This window comes from Dryobates pubescens, chromosome 11 (assembly GCF_014839835.1).
Source record: "Dryobates pubescens isolate bDryPub1 chromosome 11, bDryPub1.pri, whole genome shotgun sequence".
Classification (NCBI taxonomy): Eukaryota; Metazoa; Chordata; class Aves; order Piciformes; family Picidae; genus Dryobates; species Dryobates pubescens.
The window spans coordinates 21,435,232-21,452,833 of record NC_071622.1 but is presented as its reverse complement, the minus strand read 5'-3'; the positions used below and the strand labels follow the sequence as shown (position 1 = coordinate 21,452,833).

The 17,602-nt window shown below is 39.3% G+C and overlaps 1 protein-coding gene across 2 annotated transcripts in view; it reads right to left on the bottom strand.

Annotated features, from left to right (window-relative positions):
- The window catches only part of ADGRL4 (adhesion G protein-coupled receptor L4), a 74,370-nt gene extending 57,144 nt beyond the window's left edge, over positions 1–17,226 (bottom strand). For both annotated transcript variants that reach the window (XM_054165270.1, XM_054165271.1), the window contains exons 1-2: positions 16,913–17,226; positions 15,314–15,463 (exon numbers count right to left, since the gene is read on the bottom strand). In XM_054165270.1, coding sequence (XP_054021245.1) covers positions 15,314–15,463; positions 16,913–16,934 — 172 coding nt within the window. In that variant the 5' untranslated portion in view covers positions 16,935–17,226. The remainder of the gene's footprint in view (positions 1–15,313; positions 15,464–16,912) is intronic.
- Between the last annotated feature and the right edge of the window lie 376 nt (positions 17,227–17,602).

Genomic DNA, 17,602 nt, shown 5'->3' with positions numbered 1-17,602 from the left:
TTTCCTGTCTGATATGGATAACTGGTATGGAAAGTTGGAGAAAAATTAGCCTGAGAGAGTGTAAGTAATACACATGGAGGTTTGCTTCAAGTTATGGCAGAGAATCACTTCAACAAAGGAGTGAAAACCATGCTTGGCTTCAAGTACAGATCCTGAATGCTTGAGGATCTGATTTCAGACACAGCATGGCACAGAGCAGAGTCTGTCAATGACTGCTGCAAGAGATTAAATACATTAGCCTTTTGAAATATCTGTCACTGTCAGTGGTCACTATTTGGTCACTATTTTTGTCATCTAAGTATCCCCAAAGAGACTAATAAAGGAGCAGGGTTAAAAAAATTCTGGGAGAAGTTTAGTTGTAGTAGTATACAAGTAAATATAAATTTTGTTTTTGTTCAGTGCTATTACTTGCATGACATAAACCTGTAGTGTGTGGGTGCTTTATCTTTTAAGCAAATGTTGCATTTCATATAACCTCTTAGGACTGGCAAGAAAAAAAATCTCTGAGCCTGAATTGCATTTGATAAAAAATAGTGTAGTTATTTTGTATTTAGAGAATGCCCTTCAAAGATCATAAAAAGTAATTTCAATGAGTTCTATTAAAAAAAAACTAACAAAAACCCCCAAAAAACCCCAAAACCAACAACACAAAAACTTACAATTTGTCCCAAGAATTTAACACATCTTTTTTGTGGAATATTTGCAGAGACCTTTCCTTTCACCAAAATTTGTACTGAAGTTAAACCCAAATTTACCTAGAAAAGTTATGCTGATCCCATTTCTGGCAGTTACCCAGCAGCATCTTATCTGTACAGATATGTGTACAACATTGTGATTATATCAGAAATTCACAAAAATTTAATTCTGAACCATACTATTTTCCATACAGGCAATATCCTCAGTGCTAGTCTGAATGCTCTGAATGTTAAGTGTCTGGCTCTGGCTGAATTATCTTCATTTTCTGTTCATGAACATGTAGCACATGGCCCTTGATTACTACTTTTAAATTGATCTGTGTCTGCTATGAAAATATATTACTTCATGAAAGTCTTTCAGAGTATCAGCTTCCAAATTAATGATTTTTCTCTCAAGCTTTGACTTTGAGAGCTTGCAATACAGAGTTGTGCGGTCCAACTACTTGAATCAAATTGAAATCCATCCATCTGCAATTCATATCCTAATTCTTTTGGTGCTGTTGGCTCATCTCTAGGTAAAGAGCAGCTGTTGTCCTGTTAAAGTGACTGTAAATAATTGTAACTTCAAGCTTCAGGAGAGAAATTCACCCTGCTTCACTGGGGACCACTTAGTCCTCAGAATGTTCCTGGTCTTCAGCTGGTGTAATCAATAGAGTTATACTGCTTTCCACCACGCGCAGAACTGGCCCTGGCAGAGTCAGGGCAGAGGAACGTGGTGCTACGTGCCGTCTCTGCAGCCAACAAGAGCGCAGGTGCTTGATGGGTACAGAGACGTGGGGTCACAATGCCGAGCCAGAAGCTCTGACTCATTACCCTACATGCACAGGGCACTTGCATCTATATACTCCAGATAAGGAGGTAAAAAAAAGCCTAGAGTTTCCTTCTCATGCTTTGGTTCCATTCCAAATGATCTGTTACTGTGGGGTTTTTTTGAGGAGTTACATACATTTTGTAACACAAACAGTACCAATCCAGAGAAAGGCTCATTTACAGCAGAGCTTCAATAAAGTGTCTGAACAAAGAATTTTCCAAAGGAAAAAGATGGGCCCTAACCAACAAGAAAGGTACTTGCTGTTAAAGAAACTGTATCAGAATAGCAGATGAATCATGATGTGATAGCACTATTTGAAAGGATGTTTTGAATGGAGCTGCCTGCAAGTATTTTAATAGGAAATCTTCAGTTTTTGTTTTATAGGCCTTTTTATCATCAAGAAGAAAACATAAGTAATAAGAAGGGATTTAGGAATTATTTACTGTTTGATCATTCAAAGAAAGAAAGAGTCCTCCACATGCATTGCAGCTAATGAAAATTGACATTATATGGTATGGGTTTAACACACACACACACAATTTGTGGATGTCAAACACTGTAATAATGCAAAGTCCTTACGATTTTCTAAATCTTCTCAATAAGGAGAATATTATCTACTTATTTAATTTCAAAATTTCCAACAGCAAGGAGCTGCTACCACCAGCAGCTCCTGCTCGTTCACTTAGTTCTCCTCCCTAATTAAAGGATCTTTGCAGTTAAAAATAAAGTAATAAATCAGTCAAAAACCAAAGTGCCAACAGCTGATAGGAAAAACCCAAACAAAACAACAAAAAACCAAACCAAACCAACCTACTTGAGGGACAGGGTTTCAACTGGGATTATTTTTCTGAAATAACTCAATCCACCTTTAGGCACCTAAGATAGAGCCAGACGGTTCAGAAGTGCTCAACATGTATTTCTTTTGAAAATCCACCCCTAATTGTGGCTTTATGCCCTACAACCATACTGGCTCACAAGGCTCAATCACAAGTCCCCTCCCTGTCAAAGGAAAACCATCAGCATCACCACTTCTGCAGGAAACTGTGATAAAATACATTACTGTACTCATCTGTACTCTTGCCACTGCTTACTGCAACAGCAACAGCAACAGCAACAGGGGCAGCAAGTATATCAAGAGACTATTTTTGCCATGCTGACAATGAGAGCAGCCATAGCTCTGCACTTGGATGTCTGTTGCAGCACTCAAAACCAGATATCTGTATTGCAGCACAGAGCTCTTATTAGTTTGAATATCAAGCTCAAACTTGAGTGCTGCTTTCATGCATGGAATTCCTTAAGGGTAATGTGCCATTGTCAGGCTAAAGGAATGTCCATCAGTCTAAGGCCAAAACTTAAGTAATAATCAAAGAACAATTTACATCTAGTGAAAGCTGCAGCAGAATTCTCTGAGAACAGCGAATACAGCCCAGAGGCCTTTTAGCGCATGCCTCCCCTCCAAAAAGAAGCATTTGGGGGTATTAGTATACTACCTGTTTATTCAAGAGGATGTACAAAAAGTTCAGTTAACAGTTTGTTTCTTCACAGCCCACAGCTGTGTAAATATTATCCCAGCCTCTCCTGTGACATCTGTCTAAGCCTCAGACCTCACGTGCAAAATGATACAAATGGAGCTCAACACTTCTGTAGCCCTCCACTGTGTCCTGACACACCTAAGACTGAGTGTCTAGCTTCTCCTGGGAGAGCAGTGAGCTGTACAATGCACCGCTGAAGCGACCTCATTTTCTAAAGACAGCTTTACTAAGAATTTGCTAGGTTTTAACCATGGATCTGAATACCATGAAAGCTTTGTAGAATCAATGAACTAAGATTTGCATGACAATCATAAAAAAGCAGTCAAAGCATAGCTCTGCATTGTTTACAATTGCTACCCCACACAGTTGCTATTTTGATTGGCCCAGATGAAAGGCTGTGTTAAATTTTAGAACCTTCTCCTCATCTCTGCTTTCAATTCAATACACTTTTGAAGGCTATTTGCCTTTCCCATTTTCTCTGTGGTAGTTAAGGAGATGAAATTCTTTCTGTGTATACCACATATCTCTTACACAATGGGACAGAAATACCGATATTTTTATATTGCACAGTGGGTCATATTTATGAATTGTTGCATACTTCATTATAGCTCTAAATAATGAAATGGTTTGTATAGATACAGCAGGCCCAAATCTATTCATCTGAGTACCTCCATATTCCACTGATCTTCCTTCTGAACTTCTTACAGGCTGATTTTGGAAAAACCTAGGAATCAATGCTATCCACCAAAATGATTTATTCAAGACAAAAAGTAAGGCAAAGAGTCCAGTATAGTACAGTTTTTCACCTACTCCTTTCCCATCACCACAAAGAACGTGAGCAAGTTTCAGAGCAGCCAAACTTCTCTTTCAGTTTATGCTAAACATTCTGAATTGTTTGTGGCATTGTTTTAGGGCCTCTGATTCTACAGAGGTCAATGATGAAGGCATTCACGTGATGCAGAGGTCGCTGCTGCAGTAAGTCCCTGCCTCTCATGATATTCCTGATGTAAAATGGACTGTACTACACTCAGCCGAGTTGACCTTTGATAATAGCCAAAAATTATTACAACATTAGAAGGGTAATGAGGAGAGGATAGCTGTACTCTCTCCCATCCTTTGACTAGACATGAGAAGATAGGGCAACAGGCAGGGGAACAGACATCCAGCACCTCTGCAGAGATGGGACAGGAAACAAGCAGTGTTCTTCTGGGTGTAGGATGAATTCACCTTTTCTCTTTGTCTCCCACTGGTAAATTTTTCAGAATTAAAACCACAACACCTCAGCCTAATTGCACATTCTTTCCAATTGAGATTCAGACACTTCGCAACAAATAAATATTAAATATATAAACATGCAAGTCACCATCTGTGCTTATGTTCTCCCTCACTGTAACTTATGTAGATTGCTGCCTATGCATAGCGTTCATTACAAATAAAATACAGAAACCAATGCATATCCTGAAGAGCTATTTTTCTTTATTGCAGCACCACTACATGAAGCCTGCTAACATAAACAAAGATTGGACTAGGCTATTTTTTGAACAAATAACCATTTATTGTCTAGGCTTTTAAGGAGCTTTCATTTTCCTTTTCGAAAAACATGATCCTATGCCAACCTAACAAATGTGTAACATTAAGTAATAAGCAAACTAATGGGACACCCTGCTACACTACTTTACAGACAACTTTACAGTGTCAGAGTTGTACAAGTCTAAGCTAAGACAGAAATCCAATTAAATAAAGCAGACATATTAAATCAAAATCCCTCTGGTGGAATCCCTTGGGGCATAGCTGCCATTCCTAAATCAACTGGCCTTTCAAGCAGGAAGATGAACAAGGATAACAATTTAAGGTCAGAGCCCATGTGCTGCACTCCCTTCCCTGATGCTGGAACAGCATGAAGGAGAACGCAACCAGAGGTCCTTTTCCTTGTATCACCTCCTGGCACAGTAGCAAAGCTCACAGGACAGAGCACTCTTGGCTCTAAATGAGCAGCCACACTTACAGTGGGTAGATCAAAGGAGAACCTCCCTGCTCTTGCCACCCCCCTCCCCCCCCGCCCCCCATGCCTATGCGTGCAGATCTGCCCTCTTGCTCCATCCTCTGCATAGCAGCAGGTGAAGCTCCAGCCCCTGGTGTGCACTGAGCGTTTAATTCCACCAGAAGTCTCCATTTTGAAGTTATCGTGAATCTGTTGAACTTAGCCCGAAGTAATCACACAACAACCTATCCATTAGACAATGAACAGAGATTATTCAGCTTCCTTGTACAACAGCAAAACAGCAGCTTCCTTCCTGCCAGTGATTGTGATTGTGATTAACTGTGCAGTTCAAGGTGAAAGAAGAATGCAGTTCCAGGCATATATGGCTTCCTTTAACCTCAACAAAGCATGGTGCCAGATATTTCAAGTAGTGTGTACTAAGGTCACAAAATCAATTTCTTATCACCGAAAAACACACCTACTGTAAATTTCATTTTCAAGCCATAATCTCTAAATTAAATCTGTGTACCTAAAAAATATACAGTGCAAAATTGCAGTCCTTCAGCCCCCTCCTCCTCCTGCAGCCAAGCAGCATTTTCACAAACATCACCTGGCTTTGTGCTCTATATTTAGAGCACAATGTTTGGTTAGATTCTAATCTTTTTGGAGAACATCATTATCTATTTCTTTGGCACATAGAGGCTCCAGGTGTCAATTACCTTCTTAAACACACAGGGCTGAGAGGGGTTTGATATTCTGTCTGCCGACAGCTCAGTTGGCAATTTTTCACTGTTACAGACAGAAAAATTGTGCACCAGCATATCATCCTAGATAAATTACACATTTCAAATGAGGTTACAGACAACTTCACCACTACTGGCCAGTTTATTCTGGAAGAGGAAAATAAAGAAACAACAACCATAACAACAAAAGGACAAAAAAGAAAGCAAAAACAATACTAAAAGACAACACTTTCCCACTATTGAACTGTATGACCTATTGAACAGAAGCAAAGATTGATGGCATACTCTGCTGTGCAGAAATGATATCACTGTCTCTTATGTGTGTAAATCCTTATGATGCTTTCCTTGTTACGTGGATAACACTAACTTCATGGCCCCAAAGGCAACTGCAGAATCTGATAGATATAGGGGTCTCTACTGTGTGCAAACCTAGACTGTGTGCAAACCTAGGTACAATAAATATCTCAAAGAACCAGAATTTATAGTAGCAATTTCTTCCCAGTAAATCCTGTTTTTCCCTTAACAGAAGCTAATTGCATCCATACAATCACAGAATGGGAAAAACTGATCATTTTGGGATTGCTTTATATTTTTCATAGAAAAGGTTGCTTTCCAAACATGTCTACTCATGTTTATGTCCCTGTGTACACAAATTTGTGTATGTAATATACACGTATAAGTACACATGTTCTGGAAATATCAACAATCCTTTGACTTCAGACTAGCCAGTGAGAAGAATGTATTCTTATCATTAGGCCTTTTGTGACTGCTCCAGATGCTAGAGACACAGGAAGTAAATTCTATCTCTGCTAGACACAAAGTAAGCAGACAGAAACAATAAGTCTAAAGCTCCTCAGATGAATTTTCCCACATCCTCTAAATATGCAACATATTGTTTGATTTGCAGTACCACAAAACAGGATGAAAAAAAAAGTATTTTCTCAAGAAAGAAAATGAGAATTATTTGGTAAGACTTAAAACACATTTTGAATTAAACAAATAAGAAACCATCCATATGTAACTGATCAGCTTGAAAGCTTGAGTACATTATTGAGAGAGACAAATAACTGTTCTCTACCACATCATTACACATTTTTAAAACTCTTTTTTTTAGATGCAAACAGGACTAATTTAAGAAAAAGACTGGATACAATTAAAGATGTAACAAGAACTTTTTTTCCTGGCCCACTCAAAGAATGCATTATTGTATTTTAGTTATGCTTGAAGCACCAGTTCAAGTAAATATAAACAAAACAAAACAAAGCAACCCCAAAAAAAAAGACAGAGTTGCCTTCCCCCCAAATCTGTGAATGCAATAAATCTATCTTGTGCTTGGTTCAAGGCTTATTTAAGTCAAGGTCAAGTTATAGTGGACTGTATCTCTGGCCCAGGTGAACTGTTTTCTGACAGCAGGAAGGAGAGCTAACCCTCTGAAGATTTCTCTCCATCTCACTCAAATGACAAACCGGGAGGCATATATTTCTTATGAATAAGAAAACTGGAACTGGCAGCAAGAATGCATAAAATGCTGTGAAACAAAATTTTATGACTCAGCTATTAACATAGGTATGACAACTGGAATAAGACAGCCTCCACTGTGTCTTATTCAGCAGGATTATATTGTTAATTCAGACGTCCTGTACTGCTTTCCCTCTGACTAATGTTCTCATGCATCACCAGGCACAGTTGTAACACACTCTCCAAATTCCTGATCTAGTCTTAAAAGCAGCAACTAAAACACTTTTGATAGTGGCTAGTTACAAGAGGCAATTTCAGTTACTAAAAATCTTCAAAACCTCTTTTGACTTGCAGCGTTAGCCAAGGTTATGGCTGTTTACAGGAACACAAACATATCAGTCCTTTGTTACTGGTAGGCAACCACTCAACAGTTGGTTGTCTCCAGCAATCTGTGGATATAAACATCAAATCCTTCCCAATTCACGGAAAACGGTAACATCTTGCTCATGAAAAAGCAAAAGCTATCCATAAAATTATAGGTTCCCAAATGGCCAAAACCCCTGAAATATTAACCCCCCCCACACTTTCCCAGGCAGGTGGATTGTCATGAACTAGAAGACCAAATCCTCCTGGCCAATTTGTCCAGGCTTTTCAATTTCATCATTTACCTATAGTTTTAACTCAGAATGTGGGTTCAGGATACCTCAACTGGACAACAAATACATTAGCAACAAATACAAAGCCAAGGAAAATATCTACCCTTTATTGGATGCAGGGGGGGAACATTGCTATCAAGGATGAGGAAAAGGTTAAGGAACTTAATGCCTTCTTTGCCTGAGTCTTTAACAGTCAGACCCCTTATTCTCATGGTATTTAGCCTCCTGATAGGGATGGAGAGTAGCATCAACTCCCCATAATCCAGAAGGAAGCAGACAACAACTTATTATGCCACCTGGACACTCACAAGTCTATGGGGCCAGATGGGATTCACCAAAGAATGTTGAGGGAGCTGGTAGAGGAGCTTGCCAAGACACTCTCCATCATCTATCAGCAGTCTTGGTTAACTGTGAAGGTGCCAGATGACAAGCCCAAAGAGTTGTGATAAATGGAGTTAAAGTCAGCTGGTGGCCAGTCATAAGCAGTGTGCCCCAGAGCTTGGTATTTGGGCTAGCTCTGTTTAATGTCCTTATTAATGATTTGGATGAGGGGATCAAGTGCACCATCAGCAAGTTTGTAGGTGACACTAAATTGAGTGGGAGTGTTGATCTGCTCAAGGGTAGGAAGGCATTTCAGAGATCTGGACAGGTTAAATGGATGGGCTGAGGTTGATGAAATGAGGTGTAACAAGATCAAGTGCAAGGTCGTGCACTTTGGTCACAACTCCAAGCAATGCTACAAACTTGGGGAAGAGTGGCTGGAAAGCAGCCCAGTGGAAAAGGATCTGGGGGTACTGGTGGATGGGAGGCTGAACATGAGCTAGCAGTGTGCCCAGGTGGCTAAGAGGGCCAACAGGCCTGTATCAAAAACTGTGCATCCAGAAGGACTAGGCAAGGGATTGTGCCCTTGTACTTGGTCCTGGTGTGGCCACAGCTTGAGTACTGTGTTCAGTTCTAGGCACCACAGTATAGGAAAGACATTGAGGTCCTGGAGTGTGTCCAGAGAAGAGCAACAAGGCTGGTGAGGGGTTTGGAGGGCATATCATATGAGGAGCAGCTGAGGGAGCTGGGGTTGTTTAGTCTGGATAAAAGAAGGCTAAGGGGAGATCTTACTGCTCTCTACAAGTACCTGAAGGGGGTTCTAGTGAGGCTGGTGTTGATCTCTTCTCCCAAGTAACTAGCAACAGGATGAGAGGAAATAGGTTTAAGTTCTGCCAGGGGAAGTCTAGATTGGACATTAGGAAAATCTTCCTTACTAAGGGAGTGGTGAGACATTGCAACAGACTGCCCAGGGAGGTGGTGCAGTCACCATCCCTGGAGGTGTTCAAGAAGCATGTAGATGTGGTGCTCCAGGACATAGTTTAGTGGTCATGGTAGCTGGGTTACAGTTGGACTTGATGATTTTAAAGGTCTTTTCCAACCTTAACGATTCTATGCACAGTGCAGCAGTAAATCTTTGTCCTTCAAGCAAAGGTGAAAAACATTCAGCTACATTACAAGTGGTGTAGACAGGAAAGGAAAGAATTTTTTTTTTCCCCTGGAGAGGAATCCTGAAAGCATAAGCTCGGTTAAAATAATGCCTACATACGCAACAAACAGGATGGTGCCTCCTAGCACTTCCTGGGATCACCAAAAATCTAGACACCTGAAACTTGAGCAGGAATTCTGAATCTGAAGATGACTTCTGCCCTTTCATACAGCCTGAACTCTGGTTTTAACATGCTTCACCCTGAAATGATGTAAAAGATCCAGCAGAATGTGGAGGTGAAGTAACAGAGGCTGAAAACACAGGATAAGGGGAGGGAAAGGGAAAAGGGTAAAGAAGAATGGGGTAAGAGCCCAGAGGCTAAAAGGAACACATAAAAAGGGCTAGGAATAGGTGGTCTGCTTTGTCTGCCTGCGTAGCATATTCCAAGTCTGCCAAGCTGTCAGCCACTGTGCTGAGCCCTGTTATTTGTGTTTGGGTAAGACATATCTTTGTCCTGCTGTGTTATGCTGGAGCAGCTGCAATTTGCCTTTTTTGTAGCTTGTGGTAACTGATAGTGGTGAAATGAATTTAGGAAGTGTGTGGGTTGGATCTTCCATATCAGTGATTTCAGAGTACTAGGTAAACGCAGAAGTGACAGTCAGTCATGTATGCCTGCGGTGGTAACAAAAAACCCCACAAACCCCAAAACTACTTTGGTGAAACAGCACTTAGATTAGACCATTTTCTATTGAAGAACACTTCTGGACAGAATGTTGTGATTATACACAGTGGTTTTCACAGAGTAATGTTAATCTGAAAGGTAAAAATTCCTATGCATTGTGCACTGATCAGGTGCTGCAGAATGGCAATGGTAACACCAGTGATTCAAAATAAATTCAGTGACTGCAGTAGAAATTGATGGTGGGGCACAATGACATCACCTTAGAGCAGAAAAGCTCCTTTTTACAGCTGGTAAAAGCCAGAGAGTTGGTTGTATGACCCTCAGTAAAGCAAGAAAATATGTTTATGTTCAGACACTGAATAGGCTTTCAATTTGATTCAGCTGAGTTTACACAAATTGCCCTGTGTTCTAACAGGGATTGTGTATTTTGATATAAAATACCACTTTGCACTGATGTGGTTTTTTTGCCTCTGGAAAATGATAAATCCTACACTGCTCTTCAGAAAGAGAGTTAGTGCCTTGCTTCTGTACAAAGTTTCCCTGATAGCCTTAAGTCACTGCTTAGTATTTCTGGAAGAGCTGTAACTATTTTACAAGTAAGACTGATTAATTTTGCAGTATAATTTGCAAGTGACATTTACAAGGGAATATTGTGTGGGGATATCTGGGAGGGATATTGTGTTCAGACTTTTCCTTCTTGCCTGCTTACCCTCTTGGAACAAACAGCACTGCTTCATTTTCCTTCCTTATTTTACAAAGTTAAAGTAAACACTGTGATCACACTGTTTACTTTAATTTCCTGCAGTGTGCCAGCAAAGCAGCAAATTGGCAGTCAGCAATCAAGAAGCAGCCAGTATTGAAACAGCAGAGCTGCTTAGGAAAGCATCAGGGATGCCAACTCATTTTTCCCTTTGTTTTTAAAAATAAAATATTGGCTTCTATGAAGTTCTGCTTCCACCCCAATCTTCTCTAAAGGATCTGAAATTTTGTTTGCTTCCTTTAATTTTCTTTTTGGAAGAAAGATGGGATTATGAGCAACATCTAATTTATATGACCAAATCTTTTCATTTAAAGAAGTGGATTTATAAAAGTGGCAAATATGCACTATTTAGCTCTCAAACCTCCATTGCAGTTTTGCATGACAGGAAGTTAACTTGTCTATAAATCAGTCTTATCTGGGTGTATTTTTATTTTTATGCCAAGAGCTCTAGATGTGTTACTTCAATTAAGTGTATGATAATGTTAAGCTAAAGCTTCATGCATTATATTCAGAGTACACATCTGCCTGAGTACAGAGTCCTAAAAGGCAAGTAGTTGTATTTTCAGAGGCCATTCTTTTTCATTTTATACTACATAAAGCAAGGAATATAAATACAAAAGAAGAAGTAAGAAGAATTGGATAGTATTTTATACCTCAGAGGTGTAAAACTTGACAAGGTGACTCATTTATGGCTTTCTGAAAGATACTGTGCAGAAGGAATTTATTGCTATGTAAGTTATAATTCCAATATATATAAGAGGCCAGATCCTACAATCAGTTGTGCATTCCAGCACAAATTCTTACTGAAGACAATGAGATTGTGAAGAAGATTAGTTATTTGTTAGACTGGCCAAACTGTGCTTTCGGAAAGTCCAAAACATGACCTAATTTAAAGTGCTTGAAATCTTGTGGGAAAGATTGTAAGAGGATAATTATTTTAAAAGCCATGACTTTGACACCAGGAAATTAAATTCATATCTATATGTCTTTATCTATACACAGCAAATCCAATAATCCTGAGCTCTCTGTAGTCACTTAGCCAGCTGGCAAAGGGAGCAAAGTTAAAACTAACAAACCCCATTCCTAAAGTATGCTGACATAAGTGATTCACGATTCATCAATAATGGTGCTAGAAATTAAATGTAACAGGGCATTATTGCCTCTTGCAGCACAGTAAACTCAAGGGAAAATGTCTAAGTGTATCACATTGAAAAGACAGAGCTAGCAGAGAAATAACTTTTACCAGTATTTAAGAGGTGTTATAAGCAAGAAAAAGTAAAGAAACAAATGTAAACTATTTTAAAACAGTGAGAACCTAGCTCTAAATAAATGGGATAGTTTTCCAGCTATACAAGCTCAGGAGGACTAACCTGAAAGGTAGTATTTTTTGTTCAACATTTTTACAAGGAGAAAGAATTTGAATTGCTTGTTCCAGAATAAATCCTCAAAATGATCAATGCTCTGGTTTAATTATCCAGCAGGATAAGCACAATGGAGAAGTTATTTCTACACTATGTGAAATTACTACTGTTGTTGACAATAATTACAACTCTCACAATGTACCTAGACAACTAAAAGGGCAAATATGTGCACACAACATACCATATGCACTCTTCAGAAAATGCCTGTATTGACACATAAATGGTGATTTCCTTTGAAGGTGACTGGACTATCATTGTAAAAGCCTAATATTATTAAGAGAAGAAAACTATGTAGCTACCTCTAGAACAACAGATACGCCTGCTGCTTTTGTCACACAAAACATTATTAGACATCATTAAACAACTGAGGCTTTGACATTTTTCTAAGTGATAGAGTTTGTCTTACAATTCTAATAACTTTTAGAGACTACCCAATTAAAATTTATTTTACTTGTGTATGCTATTTTAAAGCGTTACTACACAATAGTAATAATGGACCATGTAATGTGCTGCTCTAGAGAAACTTCCTCTCTCTTTTGGCAGCAACAGACACATAGTTCTGGTACAAGTTGCACTGCTTAGCTGGAAGGTAAGTGCCTTTGGTGGTTGTTGAGGTGTTTTACAAGAAAAAAACAACATTGGTGTCCTGACATGAGGCTTGCCTCAAACCGTTGCCACAACTGCAAAGCACCACAAATAATTCTAGCAGCTGGTTTCCCTGTACTGACACAGGAAATGCTATTTTGAAGATCGAATTTCCAAATGCTTAGTATGATTCTTAAGAAATGACTGATTCACAACAAATGTGACTATATTTCACTGGACTGAATTTCCTTTAAATGATCAATAAATGTTTTTATGAATTTTGACTCTAGATACCCCTATGAAAATATAGGCAAAAGGCAAGGTAAGAAAAAGATACTGCATGAGAAAAAAGAACATGGAAGGTAAGATAAATCCATCCTCACACAAAGGATTAAATAACACAATAATGGGGGTGTTTATACAATGTATGGTTTTAAGAATGTCAGTAATGTCAGCAAAGAACAAAAGATATCTTTAGTGTAAATCTGATGATTCACAATCCCAACTTTCTATAAGAGTGCAGAAAATGTACAGTGGATACCAGATCATGGTAGGGAAGTTAATGACGGTTTGATTTGTTCCAGGTAGTACTGTTAAAAATTGACTTGGTTTTCTTCTTCTTTGCATTATTCACAAGCACAGGCCCTTGACTACAGACTTAGTGTACACTTAACTTTCAAATCAACCAGCTTGCACATGGTGCTAAAACTACAAATACAATACTAGTCTGGTGAAGGCCATTTCTTCTTTTTTTCTTCTCGCCAGCTTGATAGGCAAATAATGATGGACTTCTACTTAGGGGCAAGGTTTGCATTACATTCAAGAAATATACTTAATGAATACAGCCTTAGGAATAGAAGGTAAAGGGTAAATCACAGCTATGTAATGGAGGTCATAGAGTTTTATAGAAGAGATAAAGCAAAAATATTATTACAAATGTACATCAGTAAGTGCATGAGTGGCAAAAGTTACAAGCTGTAACAAAAGGAAATAGGGATCAGGAAAAATGTTTAAAATTATGATACTCAGGCCCTGGAACAGGGACCAGAGAGCTGTGCAACCTTTATCCTTGGAGATACTCAAAACTCCGATGGACAAGGCACTGAGCAACCTTTTCTAAACTGGGCCTGCTCCAAGTGCAGAGCTGGACCAGATGACCTCCAGAAATCTCTTCCAAAGTAATTTTGTGATTTTTGTGATTCCTTACCATTTATTATTTTAGCCAGTTATATTTATCTACAAGCGTTTCCAGTTTATGAAAGGGTAGGCAGCTTTCTCAAGATAAGGGTTTTCACATTCCAGATTTTCCTAAAACAAGCACACTTCAAAGTATACCACAACAAATGAGCTATAAAAATCCCAGCTGAAGATGAGCTGCTTATCTGTGCATATACCAAACAAAACTGCCTCTGTAGCTGCTAAATTTCCCAGGGTTCATGAAACACAAAATGTGATTCAACAGAGGATGAATATTCATAACTAGCAAGATTCATCTGAATTTCAGCCTGCCCGCAGCTGGACATAACTATATCTAACAGTGGAAAGAAGTACTGGAACTGTTAATAAGAACTCAAATATTAAGGTAAAGGAAGTATCCTTTGGATGCAAGATAGAGGTACCCAGAGGCAGACCCCTCCACAGGGTTTCTGGTATAATTCCCTTGCAAGCAGCTGTAGCGGAAAAATTACCCTTGACCTCTGTCCTATTTTCTCTAGAACAGAATCAGAGGCCAGACAGGGTCAGCAGGCTGGTAGCAGTTTCAAGTCAGAAAGGGCAACTGATCTTAGCTGGCTCACAAGATTCTCCCAGAACATAAACCTCATGTTCATTATAAAGGGGAAAATCTGATGATGTGAGGACTAATTTTTTTTTTTTTTTTTTTTTTTTTTTTTTTTGGTGACCACTGTACATTCACTGGGTTGAGTATAACTTTGCATACTTTATATTGCTATTAGTATTATTTTGCCTGCTTCATTAAATCCATTTTCCTTTCAGCCCATGGCACTTCTCTCCTTTTCCAGATTCTCCTTTTCTTCTGCAGAAGGGTCACTGTGTGACAGAGCAACTACTGTAGCTTTGCTCCAGATACAGGCCAAAGATAGGCAGCCTCACACACAGGCACGTCTTTCTGACACACACACTGCCTGAGTATTCCAGAATAGCCTAAGGACTGTATTTTTTGATCACAATCAGCTCCTGGGAAGAGCAGCCAAGTGTTTTGTGTGTGTATGAGATGTGAGATCTGTAAAATAGCAGCCATGCAACTCCGAACATCAGAAGTCCTGAGTCATGAGGGAAATTGCTGCAGCTAAATCAGAGAAGTAGGCACAGTAGGCTGTATTAAAATAATGGACTAAGAATAAGCTGTAGAATTTCTCAGAAACTGCTAAAACTTTTGGCTTTGAGAACACGTTAGTGTAAGGTGGTGTGGCACAAAGTTTAATCCTTCAGATGATGGGCTCTTGAGTAAGATCTTCAAGCAAACACATAACAGAAATGTATACAGATAAAATCTGTTTACCATAACAGGATTCTACGCCATTTCCTGTATATCCTTGGGTGCAATAGCAGCCTGTTATCCCATCCCGAACTTCACATCTGGCATCCTTGTGGCATACCATGTTGCAGCTTACAGTAGTGCAGCCATAGTCCAGCAGACTGGCAAAAAGAACTGGAACAAAGGAAAATCAGATGTGTTTCTTTATCTAAAAACTTTATTCTGAGCAATAAAATCAGATCTGGGCAAATGGTATGTTGGTGCATTCCAGTAAATTTACTATCATGACAGATATTGCAGAATGAGGCAAGGCTCACTAACTTCTTTGGTAAAGCAGCAGACACCATAGAACTTTTGTACATGCTCAACCAGTATAAATTTGGTAAACAATGTGGAAGTTACTCAGTGGTCTGGGGAAAATATTTGAAAGGCTTTCAGAGCTCTCTAGCACTTTCCAGTAAAAGATGGACATTTATTTGCACTCTGAATTATGTATTGAGTGTAATCCAAACTGCCCTACACATATCGAATGAAAAATACCAAAGAGAGTTCCCCTGGGCAGAGGTTTTATTTTTACAAGCACTTCCATACTTGTGTAGCTAACACATATGTATGGCTTAAGAGATTAAAATGATGTGTTACATAGTATTTACAGCATTGTAACTTTAAGGTTTAAAAACTTGACCAAATTCTTCAATTTCTTTAAATACCATTTTCACATTATTAAAGTATTGTCTTCTATTTTTTTTTTTAATCTGGTAGCTGATTTGTAAATGGTAGAGCTACTTTCCCATTGTATGAATGCATATGTTTTTCAACACAAAGACTCCAGGGAAACTCTCCCTTTGAGAAAACTAGCACCCAACAAGACAGTTATACACACCCTGTAATAGGTTAGAAGTCAGGCAGTTAAATCAGAAAGGAAAATAAGTTTTTTTACTTAAATAAAGAAATTGTTAGCAGGACATGACTAAAGTTGCAGAACACAGAGACCCTTTAGGGTGCTGTCTTCCCCTCCAGTTCTGCTTTTCCCTACCCAAAGACTATTCGGGGTATTTGCTACCCTACTTTTACAATTACATGCTTCATTCCATCAGGAAATCTTACTGAGGTGTTGTTTTCTTGGACAGACTAAAATTTCATGAAAAAACCCAAGCAAAACCAAAAGAACAAGCTACAAATAACACATAGTTCTTAACAATCCATATAAATTTAAATATCACCAAGTTTCATCTTTTACCGCTCTTGTTGAGATCTGTCTTCCAGAGATGAAAACAGAAACCTGTGGGATTCTGTTGTCATTTCACTGTTCATAACTTCTGAAATAAAAAAATTTCCCAAGCAGACAGAGAGAAAATAACCAAAATTCAAACCCAAAATGCCTCTTTTTTATAGAACAAAGCTCCCAGTGAGATAAAGACGGGCATTTGTGAGATTCTGGTTTGGGATGATCCTAACCATGTGGTTATCAAATCCAGCAGCAGCACTGATCAAATCTATGAGGACTTTCAGTCCTGAGTACCCAGCAGCTTTGTACCATTTCCAACCTGCTTATTCCTTCTTGCTGGAACCCCCTGCCTTCCTACCTGCCATTCACTCCTCAGGGAAAGAGATTTCACCTACCTAGGAATGGAAGCAGTTTCATTGGTGATGCTGTTGCAGTGCGGTGCCTGGTGCAGAATCCCTGTGTCACAGAAAAAATCTCCCTGACTTAAAATGTACAACCACGTGCAGAATGAACACACATGCTTATCAGAAAAGTGAAATCCTGGTGCAGGCAGTCCTAGCACAGTCCTGACACTGTCCTCTGTCCAGAGTTTTACGTTTCCAAAAGCTTCGAAGACTCACAGGCAGGACAGGAAGGATCGGGAGGGGCTGAGAACCTGGTCCTCTGGCAACTAGGAAATGAAAGAGAAGGGAATCACAGAATAAACAAGAAAGTAAAAGAGAAGCAGGACCTTGGGTCTTGCAGGGAATACCAGAGAAGATTCAGGGGTGAGTGGGTTAGAAGAGCATGAGTTAAAGGAGCTGCTTGGGAGAGCGCCTGGAGAAACAGGGAGAATGAAGATGGAAGGAGTGAGCAGCAGCCTGCTGGCCGAAGGAACAAAGGAGCTGCAGAAAAATGGTGAAGCAGATCAGGGAGGATGAGGAAGAGGTGGAGGAGATTAGTAACTAGCTCAGAATTTACGAGCTCAGAGGTAACAGTCTACATGCTTCCTTCCACCTTTTCCTGGTGAACTGAGCATATATCTTGGCTGACTGCAATTCTTCCTCCTGCTTTCTTCGGTTTTGAGAAAGACCCTTAGTGCAGCC